The following is a 26,728-nucleotide window of genomic DNA, read 5'->3' as shown; positions in this document are numbered from 1 at the left end:
CTATTGTTTCTATGTGGATGTGGTCACTGCTTCCCAAGTGCCCCCTCATGGCCTTGTGGTACCTTGTGGTACCTTGTCTCAGTTTCACTTTCCATGGGGCATCTTAACCTCTGCAGCCCCCCATCCAATGGTATTCAAAACAAGGTTCCCAATCTAAGATTCAATTTATTAAATCATGCCAACAAGGTGGCATAAACCAATCAGAACTCACAACAAAAAACAGTCTTCGTCCCAGGCTAAGGCTGAGCCCAGCCCCTTGTCCCTACGGATCTGTCTTCCCTTCACAGTTCACAAACACTTCCGTCCCAGGCCTAAGCTGAGCACAGCATCTCCCATTTTCCTGCTCTTTTAGCAGTAACTCCCAGGCCTTCTTGTCTTGAGTTTGGCATTCTTAGCTTTCTCCACAGGCCTCTGTTTTATGTATCCCGGGTCTGATCAGTCACATGCTCTTCACTATTTTCTCCACCTGGGGACATAAGTTGATCTTGTCACATATGGAGCTGAGGTCCATCTCCCCTTAAGGTGGCCATATTAAGGGGAGATGTCCCAGGCTAAGGCTGAGCCCAGCCCCTTGTCCCTACGGATCTGTCTTCCCTTCACAGTTCACAAACACTTCTGTCCCAGGCCTAAGCTGAGCACAGCATCTCCCATTTTCCTGCTCTTTTAGCAGTAACTCCCAGGCCTTCTTGTCTTGAGTTTGGCATTCTTAGCTTTCTCCACAGGCCTCTGTTTTATGTATCCCTGCTGTGGAAAATTAGGGGCGGCGGTAGTGGTGCTGGTTTTAATCAAACTCTACTACTTACATGTCTTATTCACATCTGTTTCTTTTCACGTTTATCCAACATTTCTTTTGATGATGCAACATGGAAAAAATCCCATTTGCTCAGCAGAGCAGTGTGGAAAGCAGACTTACTAAAATTCTGCAAATTACTTCTTCTTCTGAATGGATCCTCCTAACATTCCAAAATCTGGCAACTGTTTGCCTTTGATAATTTGTGAGTACAGCTGCCCCATTTGTATCGCTACTTCTAGCTCCACTGTACAACAGCTTATTATAAAATTCATAGATTATAAAGCCATAAGGGACCATTGTGATTATCTCGTCTGACATACTGTATAAAACAGGCTATGAGACTTTCCTGAATTAATTGTTGTTTGAACTAGAGCACTTCTTTAAGAAAAATATCCAACGTAGATTTAAAATTTTCCAGTGATGGAGAATCCATCACTACCTTTGTTAATCTAGCAATTAATTTCTCTTGCTGTTAAAAAATGTACAACTTGTTTCTAGTCTGTATTTGTCTAGCTTCAACTTCCAGTCACTGGATCTCACTATACATTTATTTGCTAGATTAGTGAGACCTATGTTATCAAATTTCTATTCTGCATGAAGGTCATTATAGATTATGATAAAATCACCCCTTCACCTTCTATTTTTTTTATCTAAACAGATCAAGTTCCTTGAGTCTTTCACTATAAAGCATGTTTTTTAATCATTCTTGTGGCTCTTCTCTGAACCCTGTCTAATTTATCAGTCTCCTTCCTGAGTTGTGGACACCAGAACTAGACACAGTATTCCAGTAGGAGTTGCACCAGTACCAAACACATAGGTAAAATAACCTCTCTTCTCCTACTCAAGATTCCCCTGTTTATGCTACCAAAAGCTGTATTATCCCTTTTGACCAAAGCATTGCACAGTGAACTCTTGTTCAGCTGATTATCAGCCATGATCCCCAAGTCTTTTTCAGTCGCTGCTTTGGAGGATAGAGCCCCACATCCTGTAAGTATAGCCCACATTATTTTTTTCTAGGGTGTACAACTTTACATTTGGCCATATTAAAACACACATTGTTTGACTGTGCTCATCTTACCAGATTGTTCTGTATCAGTGACCTCTCCTAAGGAGCATGGATCAGCGTTCACATAACACTCCACATCAGTACCCGGCCCAAGCCAGGGAAGATAGTGATCCAACCAGCAGACCAAATTTGATGATGAATCCTGGCCACATGCCACTTGAGATGCGTTGCGCATACACTAAGAAGTGACCTCGCCTCATTATTTACTATTCTTCCACTCTTTATCAGTGATGTTTTTCTCTTTTCTTCCAGATCATTGATTAAAAATGTTAAATAGAGTAGGGCAAAGAACCAGTCCCTGTGGGACACCACTAGAAATACACCTGTTTAATGATTATTCCCCACTTACAATTATATTTTGAGTCTGATTTAGCTAGTATGTAATTCATTTATAATGTGTGCATTGTTGATTTTGTATTATTCTAGTTTCTTGATCAAAATGTTGTTTGGAATGAATAAAGCTGTGCAAATTTCTGATTTATTGGTTCATGGCCATACCAAGCAAACAAATAAATAAAAATCAATTAAACAAAAAGTTGAAAAATACATTCTTTTCAGGTCACATGAAATATTTCATTCAACCAGAAATTTGTTTAATTTTTGAGCTTTTAAAAACTTTTTAAAATAAAAAATTAAAATAAATTTCAAAAATGAAACGTAAATTTGAATAGAAAAAATATTTTCTTTCAAAAATGTCAAAACAAAATGTTTTCACTTTTTTTTAACTGAAACAATGTGGTAAAATTGACACAAATGTATGACATATTTTGGTTCATCCTAATCTACACTTGAAAGATCTGTCTTTGTATAATTTATGAATTTTGGTTCATTTTAAGAAGTTGCTGTGTCATTGAATGCTTCAGTGGATGCGGTGTCAGCCTTTTGTTATCAGGGCTGGCGTCCCATCTCTCCTAGTACAGAGACAATGGAGACACATTAACATTAATAGCTCCCATTCAAATGGAAGTACATCAGGATAATGGGATGGTTGATGCCTACAGGAACTAGAAGGAATGGAGTCACAGAGAAGGTCCTGGATCCTCACTCACTCAAATCCCAAAGAAAGCTCAAGAGCAGTGAGGAAACTGAGGCAGGGATCTGTTTGCAAGTGTATCTTAGTTTGCCTAGATATGTATATCGCTCGTGCTGTCTAAAGTAAAAAGTGATTGTGTAAGAAACCCTGTGAAAATTCTGTGTCTTTGCTTCCACTATCACATGTATTTGAAGGGATAAAGCATAAACCAGAGTGCCCACAAAGTTGGAACTCTGGGAAGAGTGTACTTAAGCTATTGGGGTGTCTTGGAGAGCTGGCACTAATCTCAGGACCTATACAGTTGGGCTGTGGTATCCCAGCTCTCAGAAGGGGATGCTAGACACAGGATCTCTACCCCAAGAGTGTGTCTGGAGACACAAAGGCAGAGGCAGTGCCTGGACTCTGCTCAGACTCAGCAAGCCAAAATCACACAGGTCCAAGTACTGGGATTCAAACACAGGAACCCGGTGTGTATCTCACAGGGGGAGCTTGACCAGGACTGTGACAATTGGCATTAATTATATTACCTTCCTTTAATTCTGTATTAACAGAGCCCCATATAAACTATTCCAGTATTTTGCCCACGATCTATGTACAGTACTAGCTTTCTTCCAGTCCTCTGGAACTTCCTCAGTGTTCCAAGATGTATTGAAAACTAATATCAATGGTCCAGAGAGCTCCAAAAACCCTAGCACACAAGTTATCCGGACCTGCTGATTTATAAATGTCTAGCTTTAGTAGCTGCTGTTTCCATTCCAATAGTAACGAAGGAGGATGTTAAAAGTATTTCACAATCACCATATGATATTAATGCATCACTTGGCTTTTCCCCAAAAATAGAACAGAAACATTTATTGACACTTCTGCCCTGCTTGCATTATTACTGACAATTCTAACATTTCCATGGGCCAATATCATTGCTGGGATTCCCCTTGCACTCAATAAGTTAAAAAAAAAAACAACAAAAAACCCCCTCTTCTTCTTATTGTCCTCAACTCTGCTGATCATAGGTTCATTTAGTCTCTTTATTTTCATGAAGCCCAACTACTATGTCAAATCTGACACCAAAATTGTGAGATACAATTTATTAGGTACACTAGAAAGTGCAAATAGAAATTTATGGAGGAAAATGGAGAAAGCCAATAGCAGATAGCCTAAGAATATATTGTCAAGATAGAAAGGTGTGGCTTAGTGTTCTGAGCAGAGGACTGAGAGCTATGAAGTCCCTTGGTCTGACCATAGGTACTTGAGAATCCCACAACCTCTGTGGGTCAAGTTCTGCACCTGTGAAATGGAGATAATATCTATACCTTTATCAGGTGTTCTGAGAGAATTAATGAATCTTTGTATGACAGATGATGATCTATAGATATAGATGTGGTAAGCATTATATTTATCTCTAATATTGTATTGCCTTGACATATTCCTGTCATATCTTAGCTTGACTTCTGGTCCACATTAGCGTTTAGAAGCTATGGAGTATATTTGTGTAAATGATAGCCAATGAGGATAAACAAACACCTTAAAAAAACCCCTATTTTATTCACCGTGTCATATTGTTTAAGCCAATTCAGTGCACTGTTTGCAGATCTACTTCATTTTGATATTTACCATAAACAATTATTTTTCATATATGTATAGATGATTAATGGACCATGAGATTTCACAACCTTCCAGCCTTTGAATGGAGCCTAGTGTACGTATGTCAAGAATAGAAGTAAACATCCTCCCTCAGCCCCTTCTGAAGAGTATGCCAGTGAGCAATTATGATACTACAAATTTCTATCTGTTAAAAAATAATAAAGGATATAGGTAAATAAGAGGATATCCCCTTTGAAGTGGAATCACATAATTTAGTGTTTGACAGTGGCGGAAACAGAAAGAAGCAAAATCTCTCTGATGAGCACTCTAACCATGGATGTGAGTCCAAGAACATTTATTTGTCCTTGTTAAACAGCACTTCTGAGAAATGGGTATTTGCTATGAGATCTTATTTGTGTTGTTCTCCTGCCCAGAGGTGCAGAACAAAATATATGTTACTACAATGCTTACAATTAGAATGCCATGGATGTTTTGCCATTGCATAGTACCAAATATCTTACTGGTACTCTGCATTATTCTTTAAAAAAAATTAAAAAGTAGCTCAAATATTTTTCCATTAATCTAAAAGATGTGTTGTTTGTGTTTTACAAAAGAGCTTTCATTAATCTGTGTTCCCTTTGGCCTTATTTTGTCAGTTTTATCTGACTTCAAATTTAACACACTATAATATATAGAAAATTGTGTTCAAGCATAAGGTGAAACTATGTCCTAGTCATCGCATGGTCAGTGGAAATAATATTCTTATAGGTCACAGCTGTTCATTTTTTCCCAGGAAATCAATTGTTAAAGAGCAATCTTTGGATTCATTCTCTTTAATATTATCCAGACAGAAAGATTTCACTGATCCTAACCTAGTGTAGGACCTGGTAGTACTAGTTTGGAACATAATATCCCTTAGCACAATTTTCTCAGCCACACCAGTGCCCATTTTAGCTATGTACTCATAGTATCTCAGGTCCTTTAAAATATGATATGAAGACACCAGATAAAAGGAGTGTTGTAAATTAGTGGCCTGCATGTCCAGTAAGCAGTGTATTTCTCCCAAGACACTGTAGCACATCTTAATCATCTCTGCACAGTCATGCTTTAACCAAAAATTGAACATCATAACACAAAAACCGTGAGTCACAATGCCTACATGCAAACTATTCAAACTAGATCCATCATTACCTCTGATCTACCTCCTCATATATATAATACCTAATTTTAAATGCATCCTGATTCCTTGAAGATAGAGCCAGGTGAAATTTTTCAGACGAAATATTTTTGAAGTGAAAAAATGAAGATTTGGCAACACTAAAACATTTTGCAAATTTCATGTCTATTTCACCAACTTGTTCATTTGAAAAAGAAACATTTTAAAAATAATCTGAAACATTTAGTTTTGACACATAGTAAATGAAAAATTTCAATTTTTCGAGTTGAAATTATTTTTCATTTCAAAATTTCCTTCATTTTTATTTTCAAAAATTTCAAAAACATGAAAAAGACATTAAAAGTCAAAACCAAACATTTCATTGGACCTGAAATATATGTATATATATATTTACTTTTTGATTCTCCAAAAATTTCAAATAATGTCATTTGAATGTAGATGTAAAATTATTTTTTATTTACATTTTCAGAACTGCCAGCAAACTGAAAAATCTGTTACTTGCACACCTCTGCTTGAAGATCCTGTCACTCTCTCCCTCATTTCCTATTAAATTAGCCATGAACAGTTGGTTGATCTTGAAATACCTTTTAGACAGTTGACCACACAGTGGGTAAACCTAGTGAATTATTTGTAGCTTGAAAGTTTCTGTTGTTACTTACTATCACCCCGACAAAGCAAAGGTCCAAGCTTGTAAGCTGCTTCAGAATTTGGTCGGTCTGTATCCGTGATAACAATTTCAGTTACTGGTAGATGTTCTTTATAAGAGAGGAATCCAGTATCATTAGCCCTGAAAAATTAAAATAGAAAACAAACATCTCCTAAATGTTTCTGATTAACAGTCACATTGTCCTTTTATTGTCCATATATTGTCCTTTTAATGGACTTACTGAACTCAAAAAAATAAATTTAGGAATAAATTTTGAAAAGTTGTAGCTGTATTGTTCAGATAAGATGGGCGATTGTGTGAATAAATGGGAGCATACTTACAAATACTTCCATATTGACCTCATGGTCAGTAAGAGCATTTAAATCTATTGCAGGTCTAAATGAGATCACAGAATCAAGTGGGCAGGCTTAGGGTTGTCATCCTCTTCATAAGCATGAAATTTTATTTTCAACATAATTAGGTATTTAGCTGCCTTCCTAAACCTAGTGTGCATTTTCATGTGTCTGTAATTTTGTCTCATAAAGAAAGCAGTGTATCTATGATGGCTTGTTCTCTAATTTGTTAAAAATTAAGATACTTTCAGAGTGTAATTTTTACTCATTTTGACATTCTCTTCTATTTAATTTTATCAAGTTAAAAAAGCATACCAAAAAGCCACAAACCACAAAAGGACACAAAAATCAAAACAGAACTAAGCATGTAGAGTACAGAAATGACTAATACATATTCTCTATCCCAGTGCCAGGAGGAACCGCACCCATGTTCCCCATTTTCCTGGTACTCTCTGTGACACTGCACCCCGAATTCTTGATAGTGATATTATTATATGATTGTAGCATAATTATGATGTATTTTATGCAAGATAAGTCATGTGAGGTGTCATTGGAAAAGTTATGATTTGCTGAATATGATGATCCTATTTGTATTCATGTATGATTTTTGTATCTGAAGTTATGCATATTGACTATGTATTTGTACTTCAAATGTAGTTACACCTGGGTAATGCCCACTAGACAAGATGCTTTCAGTCTAGATAGTGGGTGGGGATTATTCAGGCAATGGACCATTAGAAAAAACAATAGGCCTTAGGAGAAGCTTATCTCCCACTTGGTAAGCCTTCCTGAGAACACTCCAGACAGGCTGTAAGTAATGGCTGCTATGATTCTATGAAGACATGTGACCAGGCCACATGATGCTGGACTCCATCTTGGGATGTCAGTATTTTTCCACAGACTGATCTGGGAACCGAGTTTTGAAACAAAGTGTTCCCACCATGTGCTAAAGCTACATAAGACAGGGAGTGACATCATGTGTGGTTCTTCACTCCCCACACAAGAGGATTCCTGGAAAACACCTGGGGAACAAAGACTGAACTGGCAGAAGTGCTGAACCCAGGCTAAAGGGATTTCTAGCCTGTGTGTGAAACACCTGGGGATTCCAAGCTACAAAGCAATTGTAACTTGTGCCTTAAGAATCTAGAAGTCTGCCTGTACCATCAGTTAGGGTGAGACTCTGCTATTCATACCCAATCTATTTAGTATATTAAGCTTAGTTTGCGTTTTTGTTTATTTGCTAGGTAATCTGATTTGATCTGTTTGCTCACTTATGATCACTTAAATCTATCTTTTGTAGTTAATAAACTTGTTTTTGTTTTAATCTAAACCAATGAGCTTTGACTGGAATGCTTAGGGAACATCTCTGCTTGGTTACCATAAGTGTGCATTGTTCTCTTCACATTGAGGGAGAGGTGGACCGGGTATTAAACCCATATACTGGCCAGATTTGACCAGAACATGACGGTACTGCTCTGGGGTCCTAGGCTGGGAAGCTGGTGGTTAGAGAGCCTGTGTGTAACTGCAGCTGGGTGTGTCTCTCTAATTTTTGTGTGTTTCTCTAATTAGTGTTCCCTCTAATTTTTCCCACCCATGACACATCACCTTCACATTGGTGCACATAACAAAATTCGTGTGGTGGGGGTGGGGCCAACGAGTTCTTGTGGGAATGGGCTCAGGGCTGGGGCAGAGGGTTGGTGTGTGTGTGGCTCTGACTGGCAGTGCGGGATCTGGGGTGGGGCCAGAGATGAGGGGCTCAAGGCTGGGGCAGAGGGTTGGGGTGCGAGGGGGTAAGGGTTCCGTCTGGGGGTGCGGGCTCTGGGGTGGGGCTGTGGATGAGGGGCTCAGGGCTGGGTGCAGGGGGTGAGGGTTTGGGGTGCAGAAGGGTGCTCCAGGGCTACTGCGGGGAAAGAGGACTTCCCTCAGCATTCTCTTCCCGCAGCAGCACCTGGGCTTGGTGGGGGAGAGGCACCTGTCCCCGCTGCGGGAGCTCTGGGGCTGGGGCTGCAGGATAGGTGCCCCTCCCCTGGCCCCAGGAGGTCCAGGTCGGGGGAGGGCCTACCAGGCATGGCCTGGGGCCGGGCCACTCTGGGGTTGGGCTGGGCTGCACTGCGCCTGGGGCCAACCTGGCACACCTGGGCCCAATCTGGCCACAGCTGGGTCCGGGGCCACTCTGGCCGCGACAGGTCTGGGCTGCAGGGTGAGTTGGGGCTGAGGCAGAGGCGCCCCTCCTGTGGCAGGTTGGGGGCCAGACTGGGTGGGGCACCTCCCCCTGCTATGGCAGGTGCCCGGGTGGGTTCCCTAAGCACCTGCGCAGCACTAAATAGGCTGCTGCAGGGCCGCGCAGCTTACAGGTAACTTAGGTCACTACGTGGGTGAATGCTGGTGAAAGTGCAGGCTGGACAGCTTGAAATGGAGCCAGGTTGGTGGGTCAGAGGGCTCAGTGTTTACCCCAGTTCCAGGTGGCACTCCAGGGGGAACTTCCCACTGTTTTGGAGCAAGATAGGACTTCTAAGTTCAGAATATTTATCATACCTCATTCATAGTACTCCACAAAATTGATGTCTTTTGAAATTTTCTTTAGTGTATTTCCCTTCCTAACATGAACATTTTGGCCAGGATATTCAGAAGTGACTAGTGATTTTGGATGCCTCAGATTTTAGCTGGTTGACTTCAGACAGCATCAACAGGATGGAATCTCAGAGGGTGGCACTTCTGAAAATGAGGCCTCTTTAAGATGTCTCAGTCTGGGAACCAAAAATTGAAGATCTCAAATTCACTAGTAATTTTTGAAAATCTTGTTCTGTCTAACTGTAAAAATGCAGTAACACAAAAGGCCTTAGCAATAATATGTTTAGGCCAAGATTTTCAAAACTGAGTGCCTAAAGTTAAGCTCCTAAATCCATATTAAATATCTAAATAAGTGGCTTCATTTTAAAATATGCTGGGTAACAAGAAGCTGTCACTGAATTGAGTAGGACCCACTGGTTGCTTGGCCAAACATCATGGTCCACTACAGACTCCCAAATGTGTGAAAAGCATGAAGACTTCAGCAAGAATGTAAATATTCACACACCACTGACACAAGCATAACTATAACACAAATCTGTGTGCATGCATTGCCTGCTCAGTACATGTGTTTTGTATAGATTAAACATACTTAAGAAGTTCCATTAAGTGGAATTTTTTTCATTTAAATTTTCCTAACTTCTGTAAATAACTAACTAAAATGGACTAGAGTTGTTACTGAAACAGAACACTAAATCCAACGCCCTACTGCAAACTTTGGAGAAGTCTTAACTCTGATTCAGATCTAGCTTCATGGCTTCAGCTCGTATCTAATTTGTACCGTATTTGAACTATGATAAATGACGCAAGGTGACTACAGAGTTTAGATGAGGATCTGAGTTTTGCAAATGGGAAATATCAGTAGAGTTCAGCTGTAGCCTGCTGAGCTAGTCAGAAGTCTGTGAAATCCCTGCTCTGCTGAAGTCAATTGCAAAATTCCCATTGACTGCAACGAGGCCAGGATTTTACCCTCTAAATTCTTAGATAAAGAATCTCGTTGAGTCTATTAAAGAACATTATTAAACTCAAAGGCGTAAAGAAAAAGGATAATAAAAAACCTTAAATATGTGAAATGAATGCTTTGCTCAACTAAAACATAGTTTAAATCCGATTAGCTTCAATATTTTAATGACTGAAATACATACCAAATGTAAGCCTTTAACCACTGGCAAAACAGGCAATTTACTGAAAATTGGACAGTCTAAATATAAAAATATATCATCCTCAAATAGCAACTAAATACAAGAAATCACAGCAAAATATTATATATTTACCCCTTAATTTAGCTAATTATGGTGAGAAATCTTATTTTGAACTGGGGGCAGCAGCATATGTTGCAGGTTTGTATGTTTTTGTTCCTAATAGCACTGCTTGTTCATAGCTGCTAAATCCTATAGAATTTTTGAGTTTGTTTTTCAACAGCAAAGAATTGAGCACAAGCAAACAATACAAAAATCACCATTCATTTCTGTCAGCATCGCAGTTGCAGTAACGTTGGGAATCAATGCAGCTCCCCTCTAATCCACAAGCACATTTTTGAACATCAGGCAAGGATCCTCCCCAGTAAGTTTGTGTTTCATTGGTTCTTCCAACCCACCAGCTCAATGGAATCCCATCTAAAAGACACATTAGAGGAAAATTAATATCTGATCCCAGTTCCTGCTTCTCCCAATTTCCCTCACCCAAACAAATTTCCAAGCATTATGGAAAAAAACAATTTTAAAAAATGACCACATTTCTTTAAAAATGCTAACCAATTATTCATTTTAATATTTCATTATCAGGGATTAAATGATAGTCAACAGATTTTTGCTTATATTAGTGGAAAAGAGATCTGGTAGTTCTTGCTCAGTCAGGCATGATATTAGAATAATTTATCTTAAGCAGTCCATTTATGTACTTTCTTTTAAAATAGCACATGAAAAAAGAGATGCCGTCACCCTAAAAATCAAGTTAATTTATACTCTGAGGCAAAGATCAATTTGAGATCATGGAAATACCAGTGAGGAAATGAGAAGAGTAAAAAGCATTATACATGGATTCATTTAATTACTGAGAATACTAAACACACCTTTGCTGCATATTAAGCATCTGGCTTAGTACTACTGTGTGGTGAGAATCAGAAATGTCAGTAGTCATGAGTTAGATCACACACAACAGCTGCAGAATTTATGTAGTCTGAGACTGTAGAAATCATGTTAATGGTTGTGCTACATAACCCAGGTGATGTATCCAGTGACTAACAGCAAAGTTTCTCAGAGCCTACTATATCTCTGTGCAATGCACCCATTCAGCATTGATTATAGTAAAATGATAGAGCTGGATGTCTTCTTAATTCTGCAGTACTGCACATTAGGTTTAAAGATGCTGCCAAGTAACCAGAGCAGTAAAACCACAAAATATACAGAAAAAGATAATTGCTAACGGATATGAAGCCTGACGGTAATCCATCTTAAATGAGAGTGAAGAAAGGTGAAAGATGAAATGACTGCAAAGTCAGGGCGTGAGAGGAAACAAGTGCTATCAAATGGTATGGTGCCTCATAGAGGCACTTGGTTTGTGTATTGTTGAAGCTCTCAAGTTTTCAGCAGTGGGCCCACACCTAGAGGCTGGCACTTAACCCAGCTTCAATCTTACTTGTAACTGCCATGACTTATTATAACTCACTGTTAGAGAAGACCTCTGTTATGCTTACAATCTCTCAGCTCGTAAACATATTGACTGAATTCATTACCACACAACTGCCAGCCCAGCAGGCCTAAAAACAGTTCCTAGAAAAGTCAGACATGCTCAGTGGTATCAATGTCTAGCATCAGTATCTGTGTTTGCAGCCCATCACAGAGGGAAGAAAAGCTAGAGAAGGTTAATAAATTCTTTATGAGGCAGAACTTTAAAAAATAAACAAAACAAAACATACATATATAACACCAAGATATTTCTCCTGTTTAAACTGCTCAGAAACTCTGGTCCTGTAGTTGGGAGTGAATGTTCCTGCTCTTTAACTGGAGACACTGGACTATCTTTAAAAGCAATCCTAACACATTTGTTTGCATACTAGCGAGAGACCAGTATAACTACTAAAGGATCATAGTGATTAGCTAGCTCTGCTCTGGCAGTGAATATTGCTAAACAAAATGGGAGAAAAAGGGATTTGATGCAGCTTCTTCAAAATGAACACACAAAATTATTAGCATAGCAATTCTTCACTGGAATCATTTATATGCTCTGCATAGGGAAGACTGAGTGCAATGCATTCCTAAGAATTGTTCCAATAAAAATTACTTTTTATACTACATGTCCCAAAATTATTTCACATAACTATCATCAAATGCTGCACTTGTCAGACATGCCCAGTAGAGATTACGGATCACAGTAGTGAAAAGGATAAACTTATGTGGTCAATTTGATAATGTACTTATTTGAATTTCAAATATCTTATCTTGTATTGTGTTCATATTGTTCAATTAAAGAGAACAAGCTATATTCTTCTGCAAGATGTTATTTGGATTTTGTTTAAATGTCAAGAATGGTATAGTAGTTAGCTATATGTGACTGAATTCTTTTATTTGGTAATTCTAATGATCCAAGGAAATGCACACACAAAATGCATTCAATCAGTGATTGAACAGTTGTGATCTTAAATAGGACAATGTTTGTGAAGAAGATCTTGCAAAATTGTATTCAGAGTGCAATAAATAAATAAATAAAATAAATAAAATAGCTAATTTGAGAAGATACATGCTAAAATTGCAATCAGGTTGGCTGAATTTTGCCTTCCTAAAACTCACTCTGTATTTTCAGGTTTCAGAGTAGCAGCCCTGTTAGTCTGTATTCGCAAAAAGGAAAAGAGTGCTTGTGGCACCTTAGAGACTAACAGATTTATTTGAGCATAGGCTTTCATGAGCTACACGAAAGCCTATGCTCAAATAAATTTGTTAGTCTCTAAGGTGCCACAAGTACTCCTTTTCTTCCTGTATTTTCAGTTTGCTACAGTATTCTTCTTCACTTCTCAACATACATTCTAAACACTTGGGGAATGTATGATCCTCCTGCAAGAGTCATTATCCTTGTGCTGTTCTGCATTGGAAGCATACGTGACATCAGAGGAGTCCTCTGTGGATAAGAATCCTGGGAATAAAAAGCTAAATGGCTACCAGAGCAAACATAGCCCTACAAGGAACTTCTTTGTTGACTATAGCCAACAAACTCATTGGAAGTTTCAAAAGGCAGTGGTTAGTCTGAGCAGGATGGTCACATACCAATGTGGTGACTGACTTGTGCTCCATCCTACAAATTCTTCAAAACACTTTGTCGCTGAGTTTTACTACTTCTAGCATGAAAAGATTCAAAATGAGACAAGGTCTAATATGACCAATGTTTTCACTGCATTAACTTGTTGATAAAACATATATATGTAACCCTCACCAATCCTGAATACTAATATCTCAGTCTCAGTGGGATTGTTCTTTTTCCCTTCTGTACCTGTCATACAGTCTTGCATTTTTGCTCAGCAAATGTGCTAGCAAACACTTTCATCTCTCACAGTCGCCTTAAAATTGTCAGTTCTGAAATGGCTGTATTAATCCTAGCAATTGTAACTGAAATTTAAGTCAGACATTTGGGAAATCTAATTGTGCATGATCCTGCATTCAATCCTTTAATATGATTTATTCCCCCTGAAGTCAGTGGGAATTATGCATGTGTGTGAAGAGAGGGGCACCTTTTGGGTACTTTGGTCAAGAAAAGATTCTGAGTTAAGATATGTAACTTCTTTGTAGTGTACTCCCTGGTGATCACTGTCATAGTATTCATATCAAGCATATTGTGAGTCACATGCCTGTATACCATGGAGTTGGGGCTCTGTATGTCAGAAAGTGGTTTGGGATGGAGGGAGAGGTAATGTCAGGGAAGCAACACTTTATGCAGTAGGCTCACCTGTAGGCCTGGTAGATTTCTGAGCAGCAATTCTCCTTAGAGTTAATGCTACTCTCAGCAGAAATTCATTGCATTCCATAACCTCTTTGAAAGGAGGGTAGGATGCAGAGAAGAGAGCTAATGTTTGCTTAGCTCTTGACAGCCATTCTGCTCAGAAAAGCAGAGCTCACAGATCATGGAGGAATGACCAGTTTTCTGCTGTAGCACCACTAAATCCCTTGATAGGAAAATGGCAAGTGAGGTCTGTGACAAGAATCTTGGAATTTCTAGTGGACTATTCGCCTCTCACAGATTTTTGTGACAGAGGAGACAATGGAGCTTGATTTGCAACATCTACGTATCAACAAAGGAAGAACGAATATAATCTTTCTTTTCAAGTTATTTTTTAAAATTTAGAATACATTTTCAAAATTAAAATCAACTCAAAGGATTGCACTCTACCCAGTGAGAATTAAAATAAGACTTGAACACGACAATCTAGTTATGATATTTTGTTAAGATTTCTTTAACTACATCAGAAGGCCCTGTCATTTTCTTCATAAAACAATAACTTTTTTCCTATCTTTTCAGCATTTTACTTTAGGTCTCCTCTGTGCTTGTGTATTTTTGACACTGGCATATTAATGTCTGCGATACTTTACCTCATGCCATTTGCAAATTCAACCGCTACATGATGCATAGTATCTGAAAGAGTTCAGCTAACATTTATGCAGTGTATTCATAGAATCATAGAATATCAGGATTGGAAGGGACCTCAGGAAGTCATCTAGTCCAATGCCCTGCTTAAAGCAGGACCAATCCCCAGCTAAATCATCCCAGCCAGGGCTTTGTCAAGCCTGACCTTAAAAACTTCGAAGGAAGGAGATTCCACCACCTCCCTAGGTAACGCATTCCAGTGTTTCACCACCCTCCTAGTGAAAAAGTTTTTCCTAATATCCAACTTAAACCTCCCCCACTGCAACTTGAGACCATTACTCCTTGTTCTGTCATCTGCTACCACTGAGAACAGTCTAGAGCCATCCTCTTTGGAACCCCCTTTCAGGTAGTTGAAAGCAGCTACCAAATCCCCCCTCATTCTTCTCTTCCGCAGACTAAACAAATCCAGTTCCCTCAGCCTCTCCTCATAACTCATGTGTTCCAGTCCCCTAATCATTTTTGTTGCCCTTCACTGGACTCTTTCCAATTTTCCCACATCCTTCTGGTTGTGTGGGGCCCAAAACTGGACACAGTACCCCAGATGAGGCCTCACCAAATGTCGAATAGAGGGGACGGATCACATCCCTCGATCTGCTGGCAATGCCCCTACTTATACATCCCAAAATGCCATTGGCCTTCTTGGAAACAACGGCACACTGTTCACTCCTTTTACCAAATTGTGCTCCTTTTACCAAATTTTTGCCCAATATTTAACCATTTTTTGACTAAAATCTAAAAATCCCCTGGAGGCAAGCCAGGAAAGGCTTTGTTATAATTTCTTTTAAATTGTAGGTTGAAGGAAGACATTGGTTTTGAAAGTAGTTAATGCTTTGAATGAAGCTCATTATGAACTGACCTTTTTTTTTCTTTCTGGCTCAAATCCCACTCTACAACTTGTAGATTTGGGATTTGTTTGCTAGATATTTAAGGAATTTACAAACTACAGTGGAAAATGCCATAACCTCTGCAAAATTAAATATCTATTGTATCATGAAACATAATAAGATTTGTCTGCTTTACTTACCTTGCTTGTTTAAAAGCCTTGACTTTTTGCAGTGGTAAGCAAGCTTCTGTTCACAGTATTCTGCATAGTTAATTGTAGCCTGAAGCTGTTCTAGGGTGGCCGTGTACTTGAAGAACACAGTATGTGGGTTCTCTCGATTAGCATTTTTGACTCTGGTTAAGTCCATATTGTTGTGCTGTATAATTGTCCAAGTCGTATCTTACAAAACAAGGAGGGAAAAAGTAATGCAGAATGTAAAATAGCTGCAAAAGTTAGCAATGGAAATAAAATGTGTAGTGAGGTACACCTGGGATTAAGGTGAGTTTTCCTGTCCTTTTAGGGATGTGAATAGGAACACAAAATGTCTCGGTAAAACATTCTGCAATTGAATACACTTGATAGGATATCAATGTTCCTTTTTTTGAAACTTCTGTACTGTGCATTTGGTCCTGCACAATTACCAGTCAAGGAAAGACTAGATGAAGAGAACCAAATATCTATTTTCCAAACAATACACAGACCCTAAGCTGAAGTGTAATAGACTTTTCCTATTGTTATTTCTCCAAGATATACCTTGTTTATAAATGGAGACCAAGTTATATCCAGGCTTTCATTATCTGCACAACATTTCACACTATTCTTTTGAATGAATTGATTTTGTCTTGGAGAATTTATAGCAATGGCCAAAACTCACCTTTCCACTGCCCTATACAAAAAACCAATACCAGAAACAATAATGGACAAACTGAATAAATCCAGGTGTTGTATTTATTGTGAAACAGAGAGGAAGACAGGTGCTTCCAGCCACCCCAAATTCAAATGATAACTATAATTTCTGACATGTGTGATTGCAATTAAGATATCATCTGTATTATCTACACAAATGTATGATATGTATTGGGGCTGTTTTTAAAACACAAAATGTCTTTCTTTCCTGACATTTATTGGGAGAATAAATGTAGAACCTTAAGTGAAATAAAATATGTATTTATTTAATAATAAAATAATAATAATAATTATTATTATTATTATGTTCATGAACCAGGACCTCATTGTATTAGGTTCTGTAAAAACACAAAACAAAAAGAGAGTCTCTGCCACAAACAGTTTACAACCTATATAGCACTCACAATGGAATGGTAATTTTGGCAGTTAAGGGAGGTAGGGTTCCAAATCATAGTGCCAATTCTGCCTTCTCACATCTGCATGAAAGAACCCAAAGACCTTCAAAGTAATTTGTTATAACTAACCATGTATCGGAGCAGGGGAGTTTAGACGTGGATCTGAATTCCAACATCCCCTAAATTCAAGGGGGTTTGTAGCCAAAATACCTGAACTGGATAAATTATAATGTACCTTATGCAGGACTCTGCACAGTTTCACAAAGGAGGTAGAGTGACTGGAGAGCCAGAAGCAATGAAAGGGAATGAGCAGTGGTACCATACACAACACAGCCTTTTTATTTGCACATTATTTATAGCTCCAGGACCTGACTTCATATGAGCAAAGAATCATAGCAATTAGAGATGAAAAAGAACTATTAGCTCATCTAGCTCCCTTCTCTGCCAGTGTAGGAAATCCAGTTTTTTGAATACCCACATCCTGAACTTTGGATGCTATACTTTGAGCATACATTTTCTTATGTTCAACATACATACTAGTTCAGTTTTTAAATTTAATTAGAATTTACGCTGATTGTTGTTTCTACACATTCATCCATCCTCTGCACCCTCCTCTGATATGAATTCTCTCAATTTAGTAAAGAAAACACCTTGAAGAGTACTGAGAAGGGCCTAAGCTGATCAGTTATGCCATTTTTGTCATCTAGTTCTATGCTTCCAATGAAAGAAAAGTGACATGCCTGTACAGTTCATATTAGCTAGCCACTTTTAGTATGAGGCACTAAGATGCATGTACCATTAGATTCTAATAACTCAACATTTTCTCAAGAAGAGGGATAGTTAAAGCAAGTGGATGTGGAAGCTACAAGAAATTTTTTCTGAAGGTAAGAGGAAAATAATCTTCAGATAGGCCTGTACTATTCAAACAATATCTTCCCTTGTCTTATATTGTTGCACTTTCTATAAATGCTTAAAGGAGGCACATCTATTTTTTATTAATGAAAAGTCGTCTTCATTCAAATGTATTAGGTATATAATAATCAGGTGCTGACTGAGTATATGCTAGTGTTCTCTTGGCCTTGAAAGTATAATTTTTTTATAGCTATTCTTAGATGTGAGCAGGGGAATTTAACCATGGAGCCAATCTGAGCAGCCCCTAAATTGAAGGAGGTTTTTATCCAGTTTTCCAGATGAGGCCCATCTTTAGTTCAAATGCTTTTCAGAGAGAATGACTCCTGGAAGTCCCCATAGGGAAATGTGGATCACAACAGCACCTTAATAGAGGCTGCAATTAAATGGAATGATCTAGACCATTAAACTGATTTGGTTTGTAAATTTGATTGTAAGACTTTCAATACAGAGATTTTGCCTTTCTGTGTGTTTATATAGTGCTTGGTATAACAGGTGGCCCTCAATTCTAACTGGAAACTTTGGATACTTCCTCAATAAAAAGAACAACAATAACAATACACTATAAAAGCCATAAGTAATCTTATGTCACCTGGATTGATCTGAGGTCATACTTTCTGTAATGACCCCAGATCACAAGGTATTTAAGAAAGGGTCTACGATTAGTTGAGACAAGAGGAATGCAAATATTACCAAAATATTATTTCCAAAAATATTGCTAAAATTGCTTGTATCTTATGTGTTATTATGTCAGTTGATAGAGTCTTGTATAATTTACTAGCAAGAAAACTCCAAATGATCATTCTGAAAAATGCCTTTCAATATCATCATACTGGAAAAAAATGGTAGTAAGGATATATCTGTATTGATTTCAAACCATCTATTGGTACATGACGTACTGCATGTCCACTGAGTGACACATGTATGTTCCTGTAAATGTAAGACATGCAACTTTTTCCTACATAATATGGACTCTTTCCAACTTGCACCCCTCTATTGTACAAAGGGGACAAATCAGGAACATCAAGAACATTTCAAGAATATTTCTATTGATAAATATTCTAACGTTAATCACTGTAAGACTGATCTCTGGTTTCACAATGGTTTGAGTTTGTGGCAGTTCTACTTCGAAATTGTAAAATACATGGTAAAAGTTGCAGCAAATAAATTAAATAACCTTAATGTTACAAAATAGATATAATAAAATCATATCTTTTATAATCTACCAGTGGCAACAGGGTAATGCTCTGGTTTGCTTGGGCTTTCAGAAGTTATAAAAGACAATTTTCAGCCACACTAACAAAACACAAGGAACACAAAGATTCCGACTGGTCATGACTGTAGCACAGGTGACCAGGAGAGAAAGCTTTATATAACCACACAAATGTTAAGGACAATAGCAATCACTGTGCTTGTGGAATGCAGGCTCCCTCCTTCATGTTCCCCTAGGGATGGTAAATTGCTTTAAAAGGGCTGGAGGTAAGTCAGCACACTGTTCCTTCTATAGAATGACGCAGCTTGCACATTCCCTTCCGTGCACTGGGGAGAGATGGACTGGGATTGTACCCTCAGCTGGCCCTGTTAAGGTCTGTACAATCTAACTCAAATATCTAAATCTATTTTTTTGAGAACAAAGCTGAGTGAGCTGGTTGCTTCTTAAATCTGATTTGTGTCAGTTGAGACAAATTCAGAATCAGTGGTTCAACATACTGTTGGGACTTTATACCCAACTTAATTCTAGTAGACATTGGAAATGTGAATCGCCCTCTGTCCTTGCTGGCTTTGCATCTTCTGTAAGAGCTCACTGCTGTAGTCTTAACCATTTTGTTCACACTGAATATATTTGTAGGCTTCAATTCTCCTTGGGCTTTAATCAATATTTTCCTTCTAACTCTAACAGTTCTGCAGAGCGGTGCCCCCTGTAGTTTATTTCCTATATTTCTTGAAAACTGGGTCTGACTGACACTAAAGGGAAATTTAGAATAAGAAAAGAACTAGTAATCACCTAGAGGATAAGCATGTAGCAAAAAGCCTATGGGAAGCATCCAGATGCCTATTAAACAAATATTGAACTTAAATTAATCTATATATTCAGATTTATTACCAATACTTGTAAATGTTTTGCTAGAAGAAAGGATTCACACTAGTGCTGTTGGGAAACAGGGAGCTAAAAGTGAGAGCAAGTTCAGAGCTATTTTTTCTACACAGCTCATAGCAAATGGAAAGAATAAGAGAGAAACAAGGCAGCTGTTACATCTACTTCTACACCCTCAGAAGGGGCAAAACTAAAAGAACAATATTTCTGAAATTTTTTTGTCATCTTGATTGGTTCTTTGGACCCAAGGCTTATGATTTTGAAACTGGCCTCTAAGAACAAGAGAGGGAAAGGAACCTCCCTCCCAGCTGCCAAAGAATAAAGCCACATGAATGTCAATAACAAGGCAGCACTGCAAGAAATGTGGGCATCTGCCTTCATGGCCTCTGGTGGGAAAAGGGAATACCAGTCAGGAGGAAACTGGGAAGAAGACAAATATAGTAGATTCAGCCTGTCAGGCTGCATCTGTAGATGAAGAACTGATCAATGAGATTTGCTTAATGTGTTGAATAAAGAGTGACTGATAGAAGCACTAGCAGCTGTTCATGGATACACATGTAAGGATAAATCAGACACTAAGCTGTACCTCGGAGAGCTGGTTTCCTCCTGATACTGTTTAAGGACACGGGAGTCTTTCTACCATAAGCTTCTTCTTTGGTTCAACCTCATATTAATTAACAATGTAGCTAGTATTCTCTGATCTCTCTTTTTAGGGGCCAGATAGTTATATTGGTGATCTCACTAATTGCTAATCCAAAGTATGTTACCATTATCAGTCAGACTACTTTCTCAAAAAGTCTTTGTTTTTTTGAGGCAGAGTTAGTGGTTGAGATTTCCAGTGTTATCTAAATCCTGGCTGCACTGAGATCAAAAGAAGTTTCACATTCACCTTCTATTATTTTGATGGAAGATATATGTAAAGCCCCCTACACTGTTTTGAAAACCTCAGCGAGTGGCTTTGATTAGAGGTAGACTTCTATCAGTCCTTCAAGAAAAAACAAGATTATTACAGATCAATAAAATATCTCTTTATTTCCCCTCAATGTAACTATGTTACATATAAAAAAAAAACAACTATGTTCAACGAATATTAGTATGGTTGAAAAATCAAGCACTCAAAGTTTCAAAAATACCAGAAATAAAGTTGCCCATGTAAACTGCTTTAAAATTTAGGTTATATAAAAATATATTGTTATAACTCATCAAACCAAAAGAAATGTTTCTATTAATTTTTCTTATTGTTTCCAAAATGAACGGTTAATTTTTTTTTTAAAAGTTACCCTGAAATGCTTGTAACCCTAACACTGGAATATTGGGATAATGCTGGAAAAACTTTAAAGTGAGAATTGGTAGAAAATAACCATAAAACAAAAGTAAAACTAATTAAAAGAACACAACATAAAAATGAAAAGCATATTAGATTTTGAACTAATTCAGCATCTACAATCTATGGTTAGTTGTAGGCACACATAGCAGTAGGCACAGTTAAGATCAATTGGAGGTCTAAATACCTTTCTGATACTTCACTCATTGGGGATGCAAATAACAGGGAGGAAAAAATAAGGCTATATTTTGAAAATGAGACTATATGAGTCCAATTAGTTAAACTACCCAAAACAATTACAAGTAATACACAATTTTAAAGAGAAGGTTTAATATCAGTATTCTTCCTACCAAGTGAAGGTCAACAATCTTTCATAAGGGTAGGGGGGAGAAATTCAATAATTTTCTTCCAAAAAATCAGTTATATCTCAGTTTCTTAAACAGAGAAGTAAGATCTAACTTAATGAAACCAAAATGTGCAAAAAATGAACTAGTCTGAAATGCTCCACAAATAGGGCATATGTCCCATTTATGCAGAACATAACAGGAACCCAGTGTTAGCTTCACAGTCTGAGACTTATTCTAATTTCTCTGGTTAATTCTTTGTCCAATATTCTGAGCTGAGGAGTCACCTTCATTTTGCTGTATACATGTACATTAAACTCTTTAGCTACAAAACTTCCTACTTTGCTTTGATATAATGAGCATGCATACAAACCCAACTGTGAGTTAAGGAAGTTTATCATCTCACCTGTCATATTGCAGTATACAAGAAACGGTCCCAAGGGGCCACTTCCATCTGAATCGATATAATAAAAGCCTGAAGTGTTCCCTGTATGCTTATAGGCTTCACATGATTGCTCATAGATGGCTGTAAAAGAACATCTTCCATCACAAACGTAATGGCATTACCTTTTATTTGGGGTAAGGAAAAATGTGGGAAGTTGAGCAATACAACATGCATTCAAAAGTGAAGAAAACAGGGGAAGTCACACAGTAAAAAATTGTACTATTATTTGCATCAGTAAATAGAATTTCATTTCACAGGGGAAAAAAAACTGAATGTTTTTTTTTATGGATTTGCTTTTTGCCTCCTAAATTAGGGGTCTTAAGGAGGGACAAAAGGCTATGGAAACCAATCATTTAAGGTCAAAATGAGTACTATTTAGCAACTGGCTAGGTTATGAGGAACTTGGAAACTGAACATTAACCTTTTCAATTTAATCAGATCTCCATATAATTTGACAGGGCTTTAGTATTTCCAGCAGTTCCAACTGAAGTACATATTTCCTGACATTTTTTACTCATGCTTTTGGCTGCAGGAAAGACCTTGTTTCTTCCGCTGTTTTTTTCAGTATCGGGGTAAGCTTGTTGTCAAAGTCTGCAGTCCAAGAGTAAATAAGCAGCACAGAGAAAATTTGGCTCTTCAATACCATGTAATATTAATTTTACACCATTCAAGAGGTAGCGATCTGCAAAGGCTTTATATGACCAAACCTGTGGAAACTGGACTTCTGAATCCAGCTCTATAATTAAATGGAAACAAACTACTAAGTAAAGTAATACTGCTGGGTAAAAATTGCACATTTAAAGTGCATCAGTTAAACCTTCTTAAATTATCCATTGCTATCTACTACAGTTCTCCAATTAACTGCTTTTTTAAAAACTTGAATGTACTTTGTCAAAAAGAAACTTTCCTTAACAAACAAAGAGTTAAGGTGGATGAGGTGATATCTTTTATTGGACCAACTTCTGTTGATGAGAGAAACAAGCTTTTGCTCTTGCACAAAGAGCTGTTGAGTTCTGAAGAAGAGCTATCTGTAAGCATGCAAACTTGTCTCTCTTACCAACAGAAGTGGGTCCGATAAGAGATATTACCTCACTCACCTTGTTTCGCTAATATGCTGGGACCAACACGGCTGCAACAACACTGGATACTTTTTAAAAAAAGACATTTCTAAAAAGAATAGACAAACAAAAACAAAGACCACACACTTTTTCAATTTCTTGTATAAATGAGAACACAACACAGTATGAATGATGAACTCTGAAGGAGGCTTTTATCCAAAACATTTGTCTATTTAAGATCGATTTATTCAGATTTACAACTGGCTATATTATTACACAAAATACAGTGACATTCTTGAATAGGGTTGGGAATGACAGCACTGATAGCTAAAAATCTAATGTTAATCCACAGAGCAGGTTCAGCAGAGGCAGAAACAATGTAAGCTTCCTTGATGTCTGATCCCTGAATTGGCATAGAAAACTGTTAGGCCAATCTACTTGTCTATTCGGTCTTTTGTACCTCTATCGAGTAGGGTTCCACAATGTAAACTGTGGTGGTAGTTCTGTGATATAAAGATCTATTTGGTATGACAGTCTGAGAGCACTAATTTTAAGGCTGTCCAAACTGCTTCATATAGTAACAATTTTCAGGGCCTGATTCAACTCCCACTCAAGCTAATGAAAAACCTCCCAAACAAAGAACCTGGGGTGTGGCGAGTGCCAGTTTTGTCAGTTCTTTTGCTGATGATTACAACATGATCAGTCATATTGGATTGGGTCCATAATACTGAATTATAAAGTAAGGAAAATAAACATCCTCTTAGGTAAAGATTACTAAATGGACCATTTTTGCCACTGCTGGAATATCCAGTAGGCACAGTCAAGGTCACTCTCAAGTTTCAAATTATAGCTCCTTAGGGTAAAGAGCCTTAAATCAATTCTCAGTATAAAATAAAAGGATAAAAGTACTATAGAGGCAGTATGCAATGACATAGCATCATATCCATTTTGAATTTTATACTAGTAGTGACAGCATGGAAAATTATAGTTCCTCGAAAACAGATTTTGGGAGTATGGTCTCATGCTTCACAGTGTTGCCACTGATCAAGAACTCATTGATAGGCCTATTACATCAAGAGTCTCAATGTTTATTCAATAACTGAACAGCCGTATTATCTTTTTCTGTAATTGCACAGAACTCTCATTGAAGTCAATGAGAGTGTAGAGTTCATAGGATAAGGGAAGGAAACGGCCCTTAACTTTGAGACTATTGACAGAACAGACCATAAGATTGTACCGTTGGAACCATTACTAAACTACTGTAAACAAATTTAAAGGGACAGAATGTTATACTGCTGCAACTACTATATCATACCTATTGTATACTTCACAGTGCTTTCTTATTATTTATAAAAAGTACTATACCTATTTTTCAATGTTACAAAATTGAGCAGGAAGACTTTCATGTACCTTATACACACACCATTGGGCTCTTGATGAAAAGTGAGAAAATGATGGAGTCCATCAATTTTTTTACACCCTTCATCAATTGATTAAGTAGATAATTTATTAAAAAAATATGATGCTTAGTCTTGTCGTCCTCTAATAGCATACAACAGGAACAGCTCACAGTGATCTTTGAAAAAGTCTGTACCATCAATGTACTTCCCATGCTTTAAAAATTTTACCTTATCCATAAATCTTGAAAGGCTAGCTACCAATTCATGCTCTTTAGGGTTCAGATGGCACAGAAACAGTAATAATTGTAGGCAGTCTTTATAAAGTTTTGCATTCAATAGCAACAAGCAGTTTTTCCAAATTCTGAAAATTTTCAGAACAGCTCAGAAGCCTACTCGCCATGATTCCCAATAGGAGTTTTGAGGGCAAACAACTTAACTTGTTTTTAGAGAGAAAGAGATGGACAAATTTATGAGTACAACTGTATGACCAGGTTGTTTGTGGCAGTAGCAGGCTTGGCTCAACAGCCCTAGGACTCACTTAAGGTTTATGTCTTATGCTCCTAAAGCTCATGCTTCAGGGTTTCAAATGGCCACAGGCATAGGTCAGGAAGAGATTCCTCCCCAACACAGTGAATTCTGGCAGGCTTTTTGGATGGCCATGGCTGGAGATGGGAAACTGGGAGTGTGGGTCAGGGCTTTGAGGTAGCACTTGGCTTAGCTGGCTGGGTCTTGCTCACATGCTCAGGGTGTAACTGATTGTAATATGTGGGGCTGGGGAGGAATTTTTCCCAGGTCAGATTGGCAGTGAATTTCACAGGGTTTTGCCTTCCAGCATATGAGTGTGGCTCACTTGTCAGGATTATCTGGGTATATCTCACTTAATCATTTCCCTGTCATTGCAGAAGCATTGAGGACTGGTGCACCTCGGTCCCTCCTATTCTGTGCCTGTAGCACATAATAGTCTAGGTCTCCTATGGGCTATAATACTTTGGTCTAATTTCAGTTGCTGGGTTTAGTGTGTGGGTGCTGTTGATAGCCTGTGCTTTTACAGGAGGTCAAACTAGATGGTCCCTTCTGGCCTTAAACTCCATGAAAGTCATGCCTATTGTGCTACAGGGATTGTATAAATTGTGTGAAGATGGGTTTGTTTTAACCACACAATTTTTTCTTTTGGCTATAATAATGTATTGTCTTTTTGGTATTTTAGATAGATTTTTTTCAAGTATACATGCTGAGAACCAGAGAGTAATGACTTTCCTTAATAAACTGTACCAGTAAAAAGAAAAAAAAACTAATGGGCTTCATGCTCATCTCACATATCCCAGTGTAAATCTAAATCACCTCCTGGGAAATCACTGGAGTTATATTAAACTAGTGAAAGTAAGACAAGAATCAGACCATAGGTGTGAAACTCATTCAGTTACATTTATGATCACGCTGATATTTTCTGAAGTTCTCCCTTATATAGCCTGATCCTGAAAGGACTCCATGTGCAAAACTTCTACAGATGAGTGAAAGGTCAGTGATGTGCTTGTTGGATTGGGTTTACAGGGCCTTATTACCTTCTCTTATATACCAGTTTTAGCCCACTGTCACTCCCTTGAAGTTACCCCTGATTTTGAAAATTACTTAAGCATGTGCTGAAATTTAAGTATATGCTAAACCCAACTGACTTCAAAGTTAAGCATGTGCTTAGTCCTTCGTTGAATAGTGATGAAGTTAAGTACCTACCTAGATGATTTGATAAATCAGGGCCGTATACCAGTGTGAGATCAGAATCAGGTCCTCAATAAATAAATCATGAAATCTAAGAACTACAGGAGAAATATTCAAAGACACATAAGGGATTTAGGACCACAAGTCCCATTGGATTTGTGCTCCTTAATCCTTTAGACAATTTTGAGACTTTTCCCTTGAATCAATTCTTATAAACCCTTTGCGAATGTTAACAAAACTGACATGACTTTTAAAAGAAAATTGTTTCTTGTAGCAGTAAAATAACTCATAACTAAAACAGTATAAGAAAGTGTCTTTGGCTTACAGTAATGGCAAGTAGACCCTGTGTAACCTGTGTTTGTACAGTTGCAGTAGAAGCTGTTCCAGGCCTGTGTGCATTCACCACTATGTTCGCAATAATTAGGCAAACATCTAAAAGGACAAAAAGACACATAGTCACCTTGG

At 37.9% G+C, this 26,728-nt stretch overlaps 1 protein-coding gene across 1 annotated transcript in view; it reads right to left on the bottom strand.

Moving 5' to 3' along the window:
- Positions 1–26,728, bottom strand: part of CNTNAP4 (contactin associated protein family member 4) — a 297,285-nt gene that overhangs the window by 47,786 nt on the left and 222,771 nt on the right. Inside the window, exons 11-15 of the mRNA XM_084627719.1 lie at positions 26,589–26,695; positions 22,051–22,170; positions 15,873–16,070; positions 10,677–10,833; positions 6,310–6,437 (exon numbers count right to left, since the gene is read on the bottom strand). Coding sequence (XP_084483845.1) covers positions 6,310–6,437; positions 10,677–10,833; positions 15,873–16,070; positions 22,051–22,170; positions 26,589–26,695 — 710 coding nt within the window. The remainder of the gene's footprint in view (positions 1–6,309; positions 6,438–10,676; positions 10,834–15,872; positions 16,071–22,050; positions 22,171–26,588; positions 26,696–26,728) is intronic.

Source organism: Lepidochelys olivacea (genome assembly GCF_965140295.1).
Source record: "Lepidochelys olivacea isolate rLepOli2 genome assembly, chromosome: 5".
Classification (NCBI taxonomy): Eukaryota; Metazoa; Chordata; order Testudines; family Cheloniidae; genus Lepidochelys; species Lepidochelys olivacea.
Note: the sequence above shows the minus strand (reverse complement) of the source record. Positions and strands in the feature narration are given on the sequence as shown.